At 35.5% G+C, this 15,923-nt stretch overlaps 2 protein-coding genes across 3 annotated transcripts in view; both read right to left on the reverse strand.

Annotated features, from left to right (window-relative positions):
- Positions 1 to 9,402, reverse strand: part of LOC107670023 (neurexophilin-1-like) — a 38,180-nt gene extending 28,778 nt beyond the window's left edge. The window contains exon 1 of one of the 2 annotated variants that reach the window (XM_016462496.1): positions 9,268 to 9,402. In XM_016462496.1, coding sequence (XP_016317982.1) covers positions 9,268 to 9,288 — 21 coding nt within the window. In that variant the 5' untranslated portion in view covers positions 9,289 to 9,402. Of the gene's footprint in view, positions 1 to 3,509; positions 3,882 to 9,267 lie in introns of those variants that run through there. The other variant, XM_016462489.1, reaches the window with a different exon arrangement.
- Positions 9,403 to 12,033: 2,631 nt separating this feature from the next.
- LOC107670038 (thrombospondin type-1 domain-containing protein 7A-like) overlaps positions 12,034 to 15,923 on the reverse strand; it is a 109,581-nt gene continuing 105,691 nt past the window's right edge. The window contains exon 27 of the mRNA XM_016462511.1: positions 12,034 to 13,475. Coding sequence (XP_016317997.1) covers positions 13,388 to 13,475 — 88 coding nt within the window. The 3' untranslated portion in view covers positions 12,034 to 13,387. The remainder of the gene's footprint in view (positions 13,476 to 15,923) is intronic.

Genomic DNA, 15,923 nt, shown 5'->3' on the forward strand with positions numbered 1-15,923 from the left:
ATCTCTCCGCCGATCATTAGACACAAGAGGTTTAGCTCAGACCTTGAACATAGCTTTCCACTGGAGTCTTAAATGGAGTGGATGTAGCTGGCTGAGCAGCTTCTACAACACACTCATCGGGGTTAAAAACAGCTGAGCCGACTGAGGATCGTTCCATCCTCAAGTGTATTAATAAGAAGGTGCATCTGTGCGGCTTGTGAAGATAATGAATCTGTACATCCATACAGTTCCAGAGCACAATGTATATATGCAGTTGTCCTGGAAACGTAAAGTGCACTTAGAAGAGCACGTCTGGATGATTCATGTGTGTAGTTTCCAAGCTGCAACTTCTTTCTAGGCAATGTGGCGTTTTAAATATACAGTGGGTACGGAAAGTATTCAGACCCCCTTAAATTTTTCACTCTTTGTTATATTGCAGCCATTTGCTAAAATCATTTAAGTTAATTTTTTTTCCTCATTAATGTACACACAGCACCCCATATTGACAGAAAATCACAGAATCGTTGACATTTTTGCAGATTTATTAAAAAAGAAAAACTGAAATATCACATAGTCCTAAGTATTCAGACCCTTTGCTGTGACACTCATATATTTAACTCAGGTGCTGTCCATTTCTTCTGATCATCCTTGAGATGGTTCTACACCTTCATTTGAGTCCAAAATTTAAGGGGGTCTGAATACTTTCCGTACCCACTGTATACCGCCCAATCGGTGCAATGCTGGATGCTAAAAATGTGATCAATGTTTCAGACTGTGCTAATCAACTCAAATGTTTCATTGAGATGCATGTAATTTTAAAGGAAAAAGAATGTAAAATCATACACTAAAAAAGGTTAATTAATGCAAGTTACTTGACCAGAAAATATATATTTTAAAAACACAATAAATGTAGTTTTACTGTAAAATACTGTAAAAATGTAGTAAAAGTATGAACTACCTTATAATTTGCAGAGACAATTAATTTCATATTTAAAGCAATTAGTTTTAAGTATACATCAGCTTTATAGGCCTATGTCATTATTTAAAAACGTAGTTTCTTATTTTTTTTCAATTACGTACATTGGAGTGTTGTATGTTGTTTAGTTAATATCCATTGCATTATTTTATGGTCATGTGTGTTACTCTGAAAGGGTTTTGTGTGTGTGTTGTGTTATCGCAATTGCTGGAGAGACCAATTATTTAACTTTAAGTTATCACGTGACCTTAAGTTATACAGATGAGACCTTAAGTGGACATCTGTATTATTTTTATTAACAGTAGCAAACGAATTTGAACTTAAACAGTTTAGCACATTATAGCATTTTAAACGCACCTGTATGTAGTTAAGCACTGTAAAATGTCTATGTGCATTTTTTTACGATAAAGTTCCGACAACAGCCTGTTTTACGGTAATGCATTTACTTATTTATTTATTTTACAGTGTATTTTTTTAATCAGAAAAAAAAAAAATCTAAAGGATAGCGAAAAATACTAGGCCAATAAAAGAAATGTGTTTGTAAAGACGGTCTTGTTTAACTGGCTGGTGTCGTTCGCTCATACACAGCCGCGCTGTTCTGCTGTTATCAGGGTCAGGACGAACTGACACACACCAGAGGCTTAAACATGAAATACAGCAGTCAAGTTCAACTCTAATACTCGAAGCTGCGAACAGGCCGATGGAAATCCACAGCCACGGGCTTCAATTTCTCTTAAACTGTCACATTTTTGGCCATCCAGTTATTATGCATGATGTTTTAGAGAATTATTCTAATATTTCGTTATGGAGAAGGACAACCGAACAAAGGATCCTGTATTCCTGTACACAAAACGCAAGAGAATATACGTATCTATATGAACATGTACAAACTCATTGTGTGTGGCCTGTAAAACACCGTTGAGGTAAATACATCATAAAGGTAGCCTACACGTTATAAAAAAAGTTGTTATAGTATTTTTTTTTAAATAAAAAGTCAAGATGTAGATATAAAGCAGAGTGAGTGTGAATGCTAAGCGGTAGAGGTCGGGCTGCGCTGTCCATGGTCCTGAACTGCCTCATGTACACGAGGAGACTCGCACTTCATACAATTCAGTGTGTGTTGGCCTCTATAAAATACAACACGCGGGAAAGTATAAGAAAAACACATGGAGACGATCTACTGTCATCTGATGGGCGAATGGACACAATCTGATCAAATGAAAAATAAATGCGCCTTTCAAACATGCCTGTGGCATATTTATAAAGATAAAACTCGTTTTTAAATCGCAAATGTTGAGTTTTAAATCTAATTGGTAAATGTTCAGATAAAAAAAAAAATACAATGAAGCTTAAATGACATGCATTTTGTTAAAATAATAACTGTACTGAAATAAATCGGCTGGACATACTAATAATGGCGAATGAGAGATAATTCATGTCGTGTAACCAGTTTTAAAATGACTAAAATTACACAGCACACTCACCAGGACAAAAGTTATGCGTACTTTATGAGAAGAATTGCAGTTAATGTATTGTTTTACAGCTGAAATTTAATCAACAAATCAGTCTTTTGTGTTAAACAGGCCATTCTGACGAAAAATAAACAAATTAGAACAGTACCTGGCACAGGTGTCAAAATATTTTAAAACAACATAATCTGATATTTTTCAGATGCAGATGCTAAAATTATAATCTTTTCTTAATTTAAGTGATGTTAAAAACTTTCGTTCATTTTTATTTGTGTGTACATCAGTGTGTGCGCGCACGGCATCTCTAAAACCTTTCAAATTTGAAAAACATAACATATTCATGTTTAAAATATGAATATTTATTTAATAGGCATATTTTACAAAACGAAAAAAAAAAATCCACATAGACAAACACAACACTTTTAAATTATTAAACAAATGCAAGATTAAAATGCAAAGCATAGATGTGGCGATTTTAATTTACATACATTTAAAATGTAATATAAGATTATCAAATTTAATTATGTGGTCACAGTACGTTATTTAATTTCGTCGTAGTCTATTCTCTTTTCTTGATTTATTTTCAATAAAGTGATTTAGCCAACTTGTAGAATGTAGTTTGTTGTAGACGTGGCTTGAGTGTGTATTGAATAGTGGAAATCAAAGAGACTCTCATCAGGGTGCAGGGCTGTCACTGCCGCTTCGTTTACGCAGCTATTTTCATTTGTTTTGGCGCCCCCGTGAGGCCGAACACCGAAACGCAACTCTCGCAACTGGATGTCCATACCCGAAACAGAGGAAGGTTTTGTCTGCAGCAGACGCGCTTTTAGAAATAAAATCACATTTGTCCGAACATTTTTATACACAACTTAAAACGCGTTTAAAAGTCTCTAAATTACAGAAATAAAGGCATAAAAGTTTTTTTTCACTACCCTGAAACCATAGTTATAAAGTGAAAAGCATCGCATACTGCTAACAACACTCCTGTCATTCCGAAGTGCCACAGTTTAATCTGATTCTCATTTAGACACACGAGCATATTCTACATGTAAACGAGTAATACAGGTAATTTGAAAGACACTTACCAGGTAGACAGCCGGAGTGAGGAGAAACACGGCACACCAACACGTCGCCCGCATCCTCCCTTATCTCAAACTTCCACTAATTTCCCTGCGCTGTTTCTTTTGTCTGTAAGGAACATAGATCCACTTGGTATCCGCTTTAGACCTTTAGCCTAGGCAAAAATGACACTATAGACCCCATGACCACAGAATAGGCTTTAAACTTGGACACAGATAAGGGAGGGAGAGCAAATGAACGGTTACATAGGCATTAATCCAGTCAAGGAGTGAAGCACAGTCATATTTGATTAAGATGTCATGGGAGATGGTCGCTGGTCTTGCTGCCTGGAGTGACTGCGGCGTAAGTCCTCTTAGAAACAAGGACAGAGGCTTTTCACGCGCGCGCTGTCACTCAGCTGTGGCTTTATATTGCGCACTGAGAGCCACGCGCGCCGTACTACATCCGGAGAGAAGCTCAGAGGGGGTGGGACGAGAGGAGAGTGGGGAAAAAAAGATTAGAGAACCGGACGAGATTGGTCCGAGAGACGACGGGATCACACGATCGCAACGACTTAAAGGAGACTCGCAGCCCACCAGAGACGCTTTTGGCGTTTTCGTGCGCGCTAGACGACGCAGTTCGAGGAGCGCGCCACAACTCTACACGGACATTATGCGCTATTGTCCCATCAAACTGAACGCACCTGTGATTTTTGAGTTCAATTTGACACACAAAACATTGGGTTAAAAAAAGTCTATTCTGATAGAAAAAAATAAATAATAGTGTGAATTTGAGTACAAATAAATGTAAAATAATTGTACATCTTAAATTCACCTGGTTCATTTTAATTACATTTCATAATAATTTCTCTCAGTTTTTAAGTTATAGATGTTATTCTGCTGTCTGTTAGTAAATGAACATTTACATCTTTCAGTTTTAATCCATGCATGTCACAAATACATCAAAATGACACAAATAAGTCAATATGGACCCACATGGCACATCCATCACAAAAAAAATAAAAATAAAATCCATTCATTCCCATTTTTGCAAAACAATTTTTAATTTAAGCTTTAGTGATTTTGCAAGCAGCTAGATCATAAAAATTTCAACTTTGATTCACAGATTTACTAAAACTTTCCAAAGATGCATAAGATTCAGAAAGATCAAAGGCGAAAGGTCATTAAAGGTTGATCTGGCTAACAGTAAACATCACAGATGGATTGTAATATTTTTTTTTTATTTTAAAAAGTTATTTTTATTGTATTTCTTTAGATATTTTGACAAGTCACAAGGTCTGGTTCCAATATCAAAACAATTAGGAATTTATAGTGTACTCTTTACCAAAACCAGGACAAAATTAGTGATTTGGATAACATTGCTGCTTGTTGTTGGATATTGGTAAGGAGGATTCAATCGTATCATATTTTGAGGAGGCCTGAGGCTCTCATGAATAGAGTCTAGAAATGCCTGTGTAAAAATCTATGAACCAGCAAATGCTGACGGTGTGGATTTTTTTACACAGCTGTCGCTATGCATGCATGTAAAAAGAAGAAAACCAGGAAGAAAAAAAGCAGCAGGGTCTGACTCTATAAATCTGTGGAGGTCTCATTGCTACAGCACGGCGGCAGACTGAAGTGTCACTCAGGCAGTAACTCAGGCAGCGGCTGAAATGGGATGAGGCTGTGAATGGCTGTGGTGGCCTTCAGAGTCGTAGCATGCAGCAAATCGGCCTGCAGGGATGTATCATCCAGACCCAGCACAGCTCTACAGAGATGCAGTATACAGAGCATGGGTGAGAGGACATTGCTCACAACCAGCTTTTGGAGCAGAATGCAGAGCATATGGCCTATTGATGTTAAAGCCCAGGGTTAATAACTTCAAATAACCCGAGAATGCTGAAGGCCACATTACTGAGGCCTGTAAAAGACCTGCAGTATATACTTGACCTCTCTGCTCAGTCAAGTCCACAGGAACAGTAATTAATGACTTGAGGGTCCATTCAACATTAAATTAATTTCTTACTCATCATTTCTGGGGATCATCTTTTGAAACAAAGCACTTATTTAATTTTAGCCCTTGTTGAAGTCAAGAACTTTTATTGCTGGTCTTCTGATCTTCTTTTATATTAACATCAGTCAGATGTGGAGGCCCATTTGCACCTCAAAATGTATTTGACTTTACATCTCACCAAAGCAATTTTATTTTTCGTAACTGTGATTTTACATCTCACCAATTCAACTTTATATCACAGAAATGTGACTTTATATCTCACAGTTGCAATGTTATGTCTTACAATTACTAATTTATCTCATGCAAATGCGTCTTTACATCTCACAAATGCAACTTCATATTTAACAAATGCAATTTAACATCTCATAAATGCAATTTTATGTCTGAAAATTGTGACTTTGTATCTTGCAGATATAACTTTATATCTCCCAATTGCAGTTTTATATCATTGTTGTGGCTTATCTTGCAAATGTGACTTCATATCTCATAAATGCGACTTTACATCTCACAATTCCAATTTTACGACTTTATATCTCATAAATGCAATTTTTAGGTCTCATAATTGCAGCTTTGTATCTTGCAAACAGAACGTTATCTCCCAACTGCAATGTTATATCTCTATTGTGACTTATCAAATGCGACTTTATGCTTCACAAAAGCAACTTTACATCTTGCAAACTTGACATTACAACTGACAAATGCAACTTAACATCTCATAACTGCAATTTTATATCTCATAATTGCGACTTTGTATCTTGCACATACAACTTTACATCTCAAAAATGCAACTTTAAATGTGACTGTTTTATAATTGCGGCTTTGTATCTTGAAAACACAACTACAGTATATCACTATCTCAGTTGCAATTTTATATCTCTGTTGTAATATATCTCAAAATGTGACTTATGTCACAAATGTAACTTTACATCTTATAAATGTGATTTTATATCTTATAATTACAACACAATCTTGCAACAAAACTTTATATCTCATAAGGTGACTTCAATGCAATTCATTTTTTTACTTTAAACATTATCTCACAATTTCCTGTTTTGTTTTTGTAGGCTTTTTCTGCTTTTGATGTGGAAATGGGTATCCATAGGTCTCAAAAAGTTTGAAGTCTTTTAAGCTTGATGTGAACATACGTACGGACAGACTGGGTTAATGCACGAGACTTTGACGCTCAAATCCGTCAGAGGGGACACCTGCTCACAATACACACTCTCCCTTCCTTCTAATCACGAGGTCAAGTGGCTTTAATTTAACACAGCCTACCTTTGGTCCTCTCTCACTCTCATTCACATTCACTCAAACCATGTAATCTACCACAGAGAACAGCAGATTATAGGGTAGAGACTTCCATTTCCGAACGGTTCAGTGGAAAAGAAGCAAGGGATAAAGACAGGGAAAGACAGATAAAGAAAAGGAGGAAGAGGAAGATTGAGCCAGCTGAGTGACGCTGGCAATACACTGCTGTGGCATGGCTCAGCTGGCATGGCTGAATGCCTGATTGTGTGGGCAGATGTTTCAGAGAGAAGGGAGCAGACCCCATAGGGGCTGTGGTAACACAATAGGGAGGCTTTCAATTAGGCCAAACTCAGGCGCTCTTATGCCAGGTGCCAGCGGCCAGGTGTTATCTTACACCACAAACCGTCGCCCGTGCCTTCTTATACATTACAGACATACAGTATATTCATTCCATAAGCTGCAGTACTGATTTGAAGGGTGTGTGTGTGTGTGTATGCGTTTGTGAGAAACCGAGAGAGAGAGAGACTTTTTATGTCGAGCTAAGTTGGTGCAGGCTGGTGGTGGCTGCCAGCATGGCTCATATGAGTGCTGGAGCGGGCGGACCCCGAAGGCACTGACAGAGACAAATGCGGGATCAGAGCACCGGTCGCAGGATGCAGCTGGCGTGCATCAAGTGCTTCCGCATGGCAATTAAACTGACGGCTGGACTCGAAGACACGGCCAGACTGATACTCGTACACAAAGTCCACTGCATCTGCATCTCAGAACGCTGCACACAATCAGGAGGGTTTATGATTCCGATTATGGTGAATTACAAACTCGACTCTTTAAACAATAACAAATGTCTCACTGCTGCAGACGGCAAATGTTGGTTTTTTATTTCAATATGCTCTGGGAGTTTTTCATTTCATCTGCAGGGGCCTTTTGATGAAGTTTCAACAACTTTCATGAGAAGCAAAAAAAGCTTTTAATCAAGTTTTGCATCTCTGGAGTCTTTCTTAAAGGGGAAGTTCACCCAAATATGTTCTGCAGAACAACCAAGCTCCTACACTTTTAAAAATAAGGGTGCTTCACGAGACCATAGAAGAACCTTTTTGTCTAAATGGTTCCATAAAGAACCTTTAACATCTGAAGAACCTTTCTGTTTCACAAAAGGTTCTTTGTGGCGAAAGAAGGTTCTTCAGATTATAAAAAGGTAAGAAAGAGATGGTTCTTTTTCTCATCTAATTTTATAACCATCACCATATCCCTTTAGGGGTTCTATAAAGAACAAATTCTGAAGACCGTCTTTGTACCTACATTGAGAGTCAATGGGGACATTAGATCCAATTGACCTTCATTGAATAGAAATAAAAAACCAAAAAGTGAGACATTTTTAAAAATACCTTCTATAGAAGGTGTGCAATGACATGAGGGTAAGTAAAACATGACAAAATTTGCATTTTTTGGGTGAACTGTCTCTTTAAGCTTCACCCCAGCATTTGAACATTTGGCACAGCGATCGCAGCGTCTTCAAATCAATCATGTGCTGTAGTTTTAAGACTCCCTAAAGTGCAACTTAATGGTGTAATGGAGTCAGAGCTTGATTTATCTGCTGAAGATTGTCACTGTTCCTCAATGTTGGATCAGTAGCGAACTTCCTTCCTTCACTTTGGAGCTGATATTCCGGGAATCCTTTCCTGTACCTGATATCGGTTCTGCTTAATCAAATTTGCGCTCTATTTTGATAACTCAGAGGTTGGGACAAAGTCATCGGATTGAAGGAGCCTTGCACTGGGACTTAATTGATTAGGTCAGTCTGTAAGTCTTCCTGCTTTTAGCTGAGGAATTCAATTGGAATGAGGGCCAAGAGACATGATTGTGATAATTACTGATTGGGCAATGAGGACTGAAGACTCCCAGAGGCCTCAAACCATGATTATAATCATAGGAGCATTGTGACCCTGTTGATTAAAGCCAGATATGACTTTAACAAGCTGAGGGCAGCGGGATGACTCTACTATTAAAACATAAGAACATCCTACACTGTAGGCACTGTCACTTTATGTCCAACTCTATGGGACGACCTCCAAAAGTGAGATCTTCTGAATCTTTCCTCTGATTATGTGCAATTGTACAGTCCCAGATTATACAGCTGAATTATGTGCTGTTTGTGAGTGGAAACATCATGTCTTCAAGAAAACTTTTAAGGATTTGAATATTTTAAACCATCTGGAGCACTTTAATTCATTGCTACATTGGTGGAAAAACAAATCTGCTTGTCAGTCTTTGCAACAATTCAGACACTGTCTTGTAGCGACTTCTAGTGGTGTATATCAACAATGAGCAAGCTAGTAAAAGATTGCAGGTTTGATTTTACATTTTATATATTTAATGACAGGTACGCTGCCATACAGATAGGATATCCCATATATTAAAACAGTCTTGATGATTAATAACGTGTTACAAACTTATATCACTTGTCAGTATAGCAAATGAACGGAATAAATCTCGCAGCCCCGTTCCATCCAACATAATACTCACCTGTGCGCGGAAGAACTCCATCCTCTACTCATTCATTATTACAAATCCATATTCATGTCCCTGTAGTTATTCATTTGAATTTATCGATATATGCCTATATGTGAAAGTTCTTCTTCCCCTGTTGTTACTAGCAGGATGGATGACGCAGTAAAGTTATACTGAAAGTTGATTGGCTTGAGTGGTTGCTGTTGATAACGATTGGTTATAGATGGGCGAAAATACGCAAATTTAACGACGTTAAATTTGATTGGTGTGTGTTTGAGCCAGGTTTGAGCAATAGGGAAAGGGCTTTACTTTCCTTTCCCAACAAATAAATAAATGAATGTGTATCATAAAGATTTACCCTGGTTCACCAGGGCTGTGGGGCAAACTGAGATACTTTGTAACATGTTGGCTTTTACTATATTAGCCGACTATTCAATGTTTTGGGGTGGGTACGATTTTTCATGCTTTTGAATAAAAGTCTCTTATGAGACTAAATTTGGTTGATAAAAACGCACTACATACAGTAATCATTTCATAAATCATTTTCAGTATTGAGAACAGTTGTGCTGCTTAATGTTTTTGTAGAAATACAATCATTTTATAAGTATTTTATATAATTTTATAAAGATTTTTGTTTCAGGATTCTTTGATGAAAAGTCAAAAAAATGTCATTTTTTTAAATAGAAATCTTTTGCAACATTGTAACAGTCTTTGCTGTCTTTTTTTCAATCAATATCTGTTTTGTCATCATTGCTGAATAGGATTATTTATTTATTCAGTTTTTAGTATTATTAGAACTTCACAGACATTGTGCAGCAGTAACTGTGGCACTAAAGTAAGTTATAAGAGCATATCAGATGATACTGGCATTTTCATGTGACAGACCCATCAGTGACCCCCTAAATATTTATGTTAAACAACTATTTGTGTTTAAATTTTACCATAAACTTGCTGCCAATTTCACTATTGTCGTCTTATTTGTATGTTACACTGAATTAATGTATCCACTCAACACTGGGATGATCTCAAAGAAAATCTATTTCGTCTGCACAAAATCAGTTACAATATTGAACCTCCTCAACATGATCTTACCAAAGCAATGTGCACTTTTCTGATACTGACAATGCAACAACTGGCAAGCTAAAATGAAATTAAAACTTAAATGAGCCACATGTACAGCAATGTTTTTCTTGTTTATTATCAGCAATTCATCAGACACATATAAACAACCTGTAGGAAAAGAAGAAAGCAACATTTTCACAACACACATATACCGTCAAACACACATTGAGAGGTTTATACTAAACACTTTGTGTAGTAAAACAAGAAATGAACAAATTGATATATAATAAAGAAATCATTAAATAAAAGATCATTCGTGTATTTACAAATTAACAAAACAAGTATTAACACAAGTAAACATTCCTTTCACCCGTCGCATTTGAAAGCAAATTCAATGATATGCCATTAGAGATCAATAGCGCCCATAGTTCATTCACTGCAGATATGGTTTTTGGGAAAAGTGGCCCTAACCTACTTATTTGTGCTTTTCTACCCAATTTTTAGAAGGTTGGTGACACTGATGACCATTTCAGTCATATCTGAATCCACATATCTTTGTTACCAATTCTGTTGGTGTATGATTACTTATACGCAGGTTCATGGCATGGTGACAAAAAACTTGCACCCTTATAAAATAAATAAATAAATAATAATAATAATAATAATAAAAAGAAGAAGAAGAAGAAAAAAGAATAAATAAATAAAAATACTAAATAAAAAATAATAAAAGAAAAAAGAAAGAAAATATTTTTTTCTCTTTTCCTTTGAAAACTGAACATTACAAGCACTTATTCCACGGCTCTCTGGAATACTCTAGTCGGGTCAATCATCATTTATGGCAACACTGTACATCAGCCTAGCGTCACTTTCAAGTCAAACGCAACTGGCGCCATCTAGTGTCTCAGTTAATGTATCACATTAAATGTCTTCAGTTTTAATATTACTGTAATGTTGCAGTGTTGTCTTGTTGCTAAGCTGATTGTTCTGTATTTTGTAACTAACTTTTTTTCTTAGCGTAAGCTTTACAATAATATAAAAGTAAAATATAAAATTATTTTTCAATGTCAATGTGCATTTGCCAAATAACCGTGTAATAAGCAGGATAGTGTACAGTAAGCTGGTCATTTTCACCGGAGTAATTTTAGCATTATTCATTTAATTATTAATATTTTGAATTCACTTTTAATTCATACGGTCCATTTTCATTTTAATAATTTAGGTATGTGCTTGTCATTTTTATGCTTCTATATAGCTTTAATTTTTTATTTCAGTTTTAAGTTTTAATTTTAGCATTTGAAAATGATGTGTTTATTGATGACGATGATAATGATGATGATGGTTATGTTAGACCTGACCATGAAGGGCAGTGTGGGAACAGAAACGGGCTACAATATTTGCCTAATATATATTTAAACATTTCTTTGAATATATTAGTCTATTTGTATGAATACACTGCACCTTTTTATTTTATAAACAATAACAATCTCATTTTCCAGTTATAATACCTAAAAATGATTGAAACAAGATCAATTTACATGAGAAGCAACAATGCATTATGACGTGACTTAACAGAATAAAATACAGTACATGATACACGATGATACATGATGCAATTATAAATGTCATAGAATGTTCAATTTTACATTCTGTATTATTTCATTTCAAGTTAGTTGCAAAGGCAACGTTCGGCAACTTTTTTTTTTTTTTAATAGTCCTCTATTATTTATATTAGAAATCACCCTGTCAGGTTTTAATTTGCAATAATAACCAGCTCACTGTACATCATCCCTTACGTAATGACTCAGCACAAACCACAGCATTTCTTCATTCTAATGAATGAGCTGAGATTTGTTCAACCTCAAATCAGGTTCGGAATAGGTAATAATAATGTCAAACGAATGCTTCCACAAGTAATCATTCAATATCAGAGTATTGGTTTTTCTGAATCTAGCTGATATGAAAAGGCATGCTGTTATTGTGTTAGACAGTCACGTTATATAAACTGCAAACAGAACTGGTTCACACAGACACAGCAGGATCAGTAAATCAAACAGCATACTGTTAAAAGCGCTCCAATTATGAACACAGAGCCCTTGGAATCAGAGACGAAAGACTGCAACACATGGAAAACTTCACCGACCTGGATCTCTAAGCTGAAAAGAACCATTGAATCATACACAAGTCAATCAGGCAAAGAAAGCAAACACATGGCTGATTGCAACTGTACATACAACAGGGGGGTTTGTGGAGTCCACAAAAAAACTTTTCAACGGCCCCTTTATCACAAACAGGAGGTAACCAGTAAACAAGTATGAATAAACAAACACCAGTGAGTTCCATCAGAAGAAAAAGGGCTACTTTTGTTCTCTCGCTCTCTTTTTTTAAAACAAGAAACTTGTCTAGCACAAGACTGTACATCGTCTTGTTTTGCGAGAGGCAGTTTTCTATGGCAATGCTATAAGTAAATGTTCATGCTGCACTAATATAGTGCAAAATGGAGCCTGGATACAGAAAGGGGGAAAGGCAGGCCAGAGTTTCTATAGGGGGCACTAGAGAGCCCATTCAATCTGCAGTCTTTTATCCTTCTGATCACACAATATTGAGCGTTTCGGGGCTGAAAATGCTATTGTGTATTTAGTTTGTCTGAACATGCGACCTCCCAACAGCCACAGACAATGTACATATTGCAGGACTAAACAGGAGACGGGCATATTTTGTGCTTTCTCAGCACTTCCCAATTTCAAAAAGCTCCTGCAACTTTCCTCCTGAAAGACTAAAGTCTATGTTACAGAAAGATGTCGATGGCAGAGAGGTGAAGGCAGACTTCCTGAAGAAGATTTTTGAAGAGTTTATGAAGGCTCTCGTGAAATAAAGTCAAAAAAACTTGAACGTAAAAAAAGGAGGGGGGAGAAACATTATATAAACCCAGATCGAGTCTCTCTCTCTGAGGTTCCATTAGCGTCTTATAAAAAGCAGTCGGTGAGTTTGCGCGAGTCTCCTTGTTTGAGGCTTGTACCGATGGCCGACTGTGAAAGGAGGCGAGTATCTGTAGTATGAAGCAAACGTGGTTAGGCTACATGTCAGCATCGCCGTCGTAAGCCAGCGTCAGAGGCTTGAGTCTGTTGTTCATCTGTCTTCTCTGGGGCTTCTTTGGCTTTTTGCTGTGGAAAAAATAATAGCTATCATTACAAAGCAACTACATGTTACTTCAACAGATGCAATAAGATAGCAAGCTTGTTTACCTGCACATATGAACTAAATCTATAATATTTGAAAAGCTCTGACCTTCTATTACTGTACATCTAATGTTGTATAACAGAGCATTAAATCTGTCACCTTTATATCTGTTGCATCTGTTTATTCATATGTTTTATCATTTTGCTATATTGAAATGCCTCACATTTGTGTTTTTCCAAGGCATTTTATGTTGTTAGATGTCCATGCACTGCTGCTGGTTGCCATGCATTAGCAAAGGCCTTTTTATCATGCAATAGATTAATCTAATGTAGCTTATACCAATATAATATTACATACATCATCACTGTAATTGTAGTATCATTGAGATCATATGAAAGTGCTTATTAATATTTTAAATGAGCTCTAATATTTTCCTTTTAAAGTTTTAGTAATTTTCCGGTGTTTGTCATTTTTATTATTTTTTTTGTGTGTGTGTAAATATGTATAAATAAATGTTATTCACTTTATTTCAATTTTAGTTTTATTTTAGTACATCAAGTTAAATTAAATTAAAATGATACATGTTTCGCTGGCAAACAGCTGTAATAAAATACGTTTTTAAATATGTATTTAATTTTATTTACGTTTCAAGTAATGGAAATGTTTATACATTAAATGTTTAAACATTTTAATATGTGCAGTGTATTATTTTGCAACTTTTAATTAAATATTTAACTAGGGTTTTTTTCTGATAAGGCATGAAGACAGATGCTAAAAACGGTTAGAAGTGATTATTAATTATTATGATTAGTAATCAGCTGCCATGCTAACTTTTACAGGAAGCATAGCTTTAGCAGTGGAGGGAACAGGGAAGCAGCCAGCAGCATGTTCCAGCCCACTAAACTCTACAAACCAAACTTACCTTAGTGAGTACTATGACACAGAGATGGGGACACATGTGAATACAACATCCTCTAAACCTCAGGGTCATTTTAGCTCAAAAGTCAACTATTATCAGAATAACTTTTATATATATGGTGAACTTCAAGGAATATATCAGTATTTTGCATCACAGAGAAAAATTATGAGTGTTCATTGATGATGATGATGATGATGATGATGATGAAGATGATGATGGTTATGCTAGACCTGACCATGAGGGGGCAGTGTGGGAACAGAAACGGGTTACAATATTTGTCTCATGTACAGTGGGTACGGAAAGTATTCAGACCCCCTTCAATTTCATTTCTTTGAATATATTAGTCTATTTGTATAGATACACTGCAAAAATCCTATTCTGAATGTATTTTCTAAATAATAACAATCTTTATTTTCCAGTTACAACAGTGCATTATGATGTGATTTAACAGAATAAATTAAATAGATATATGATGAAATTATACATATGTCAAAGAATGATGAATTGTATTTTCTGTATTATTTCATTTCAAGGTGTATTTCATTTCATATTTCATGAGGCTTTTCATTTTAAGGCACATTTAAGATTATTTTACACAGTATTTATTTATATTCACATTTCATTGTAATTTTTTTGTATTTATTGGAACATTCTATGACCACAAAACCAGTCATAAGGGTCCTTTTTTTTAAATTGAGATTTATACATCCTCTGAAAGCTGAATAAATAAGCTTTCCATTGATGTATGGTTTGTTAGGATAGGACATATAGGAGATACAACTATTTGAAAATCTGGAATCTGAGGGTGCAAAAAAATTAAAACATTGAGAAAATCGCCTTTAAAATTGTCCAAATGAAGTTCTTAGCAATGCATATTACTAATCAAAAATTCAGTTTTGATATATTTACAGTAGGAAATTTACAAAATATCTTCATGGAACATGATCTTTATACTTAGTGTACTAATGATTTTTGGCATAAAAGAAAAATCGATAATTTTGACCCATGCAGTGTATTTTTGACCATTGCTACAAAAATAGCATGCTTATGACTGATTTTGTGGTCCAGGGTCACATTTTTAATAATTTCATTACATATGTAATTTAGTCTGTTAAAATGCTCCATGATGCATTAGAGGTTTTACAGTGAATGTGTCTTGAATAGAAGTGTATTTTGTCTGCACTAACAGATTTATTTCCATTTGTTTTAAGTATAAAGTTTTAAGATAACAACAATCACTGTTTCTCAGATAAATGTATATTGTTTTATTTACTTTTTTTAACGAGGTATAAATAAAAAAAGACTCATTAAACATTTGTTAAAGGAATAGTTCACCCAAAAATGAAAAAAAAAAGTAGTTATCTTTTACTCACCATCATGTCATTCCAAACCTGTATAAGTTTCTTTCTTATATTGAACACAAAAGAAGATATTTTGAAGAATGCTGGTCATCAAACAGTTGTTGGTCACCATTGACTTCCATAGTAGGGCAAGAAACACCATGGCAGTAAAT

This window comes from Sinocyclocheilus anshuiensis, unplaced genomic scaffold, assembly GCF_001515605.1.
Source record: "Sinocyclocheilus anshuiensis isolate Anshui unplaced genomic scaffold, SAMN03320099.WGS_v1.1 scaffold253, whole genome shotgun sequence".
Lineage (NCBI taxonomy): Eukaryota > Metazoa > Chordata > Actinopteri > Cypriniformes > Cyprinidae > Sinocyclocheilus > Sinocyclocheilus anshuiensis.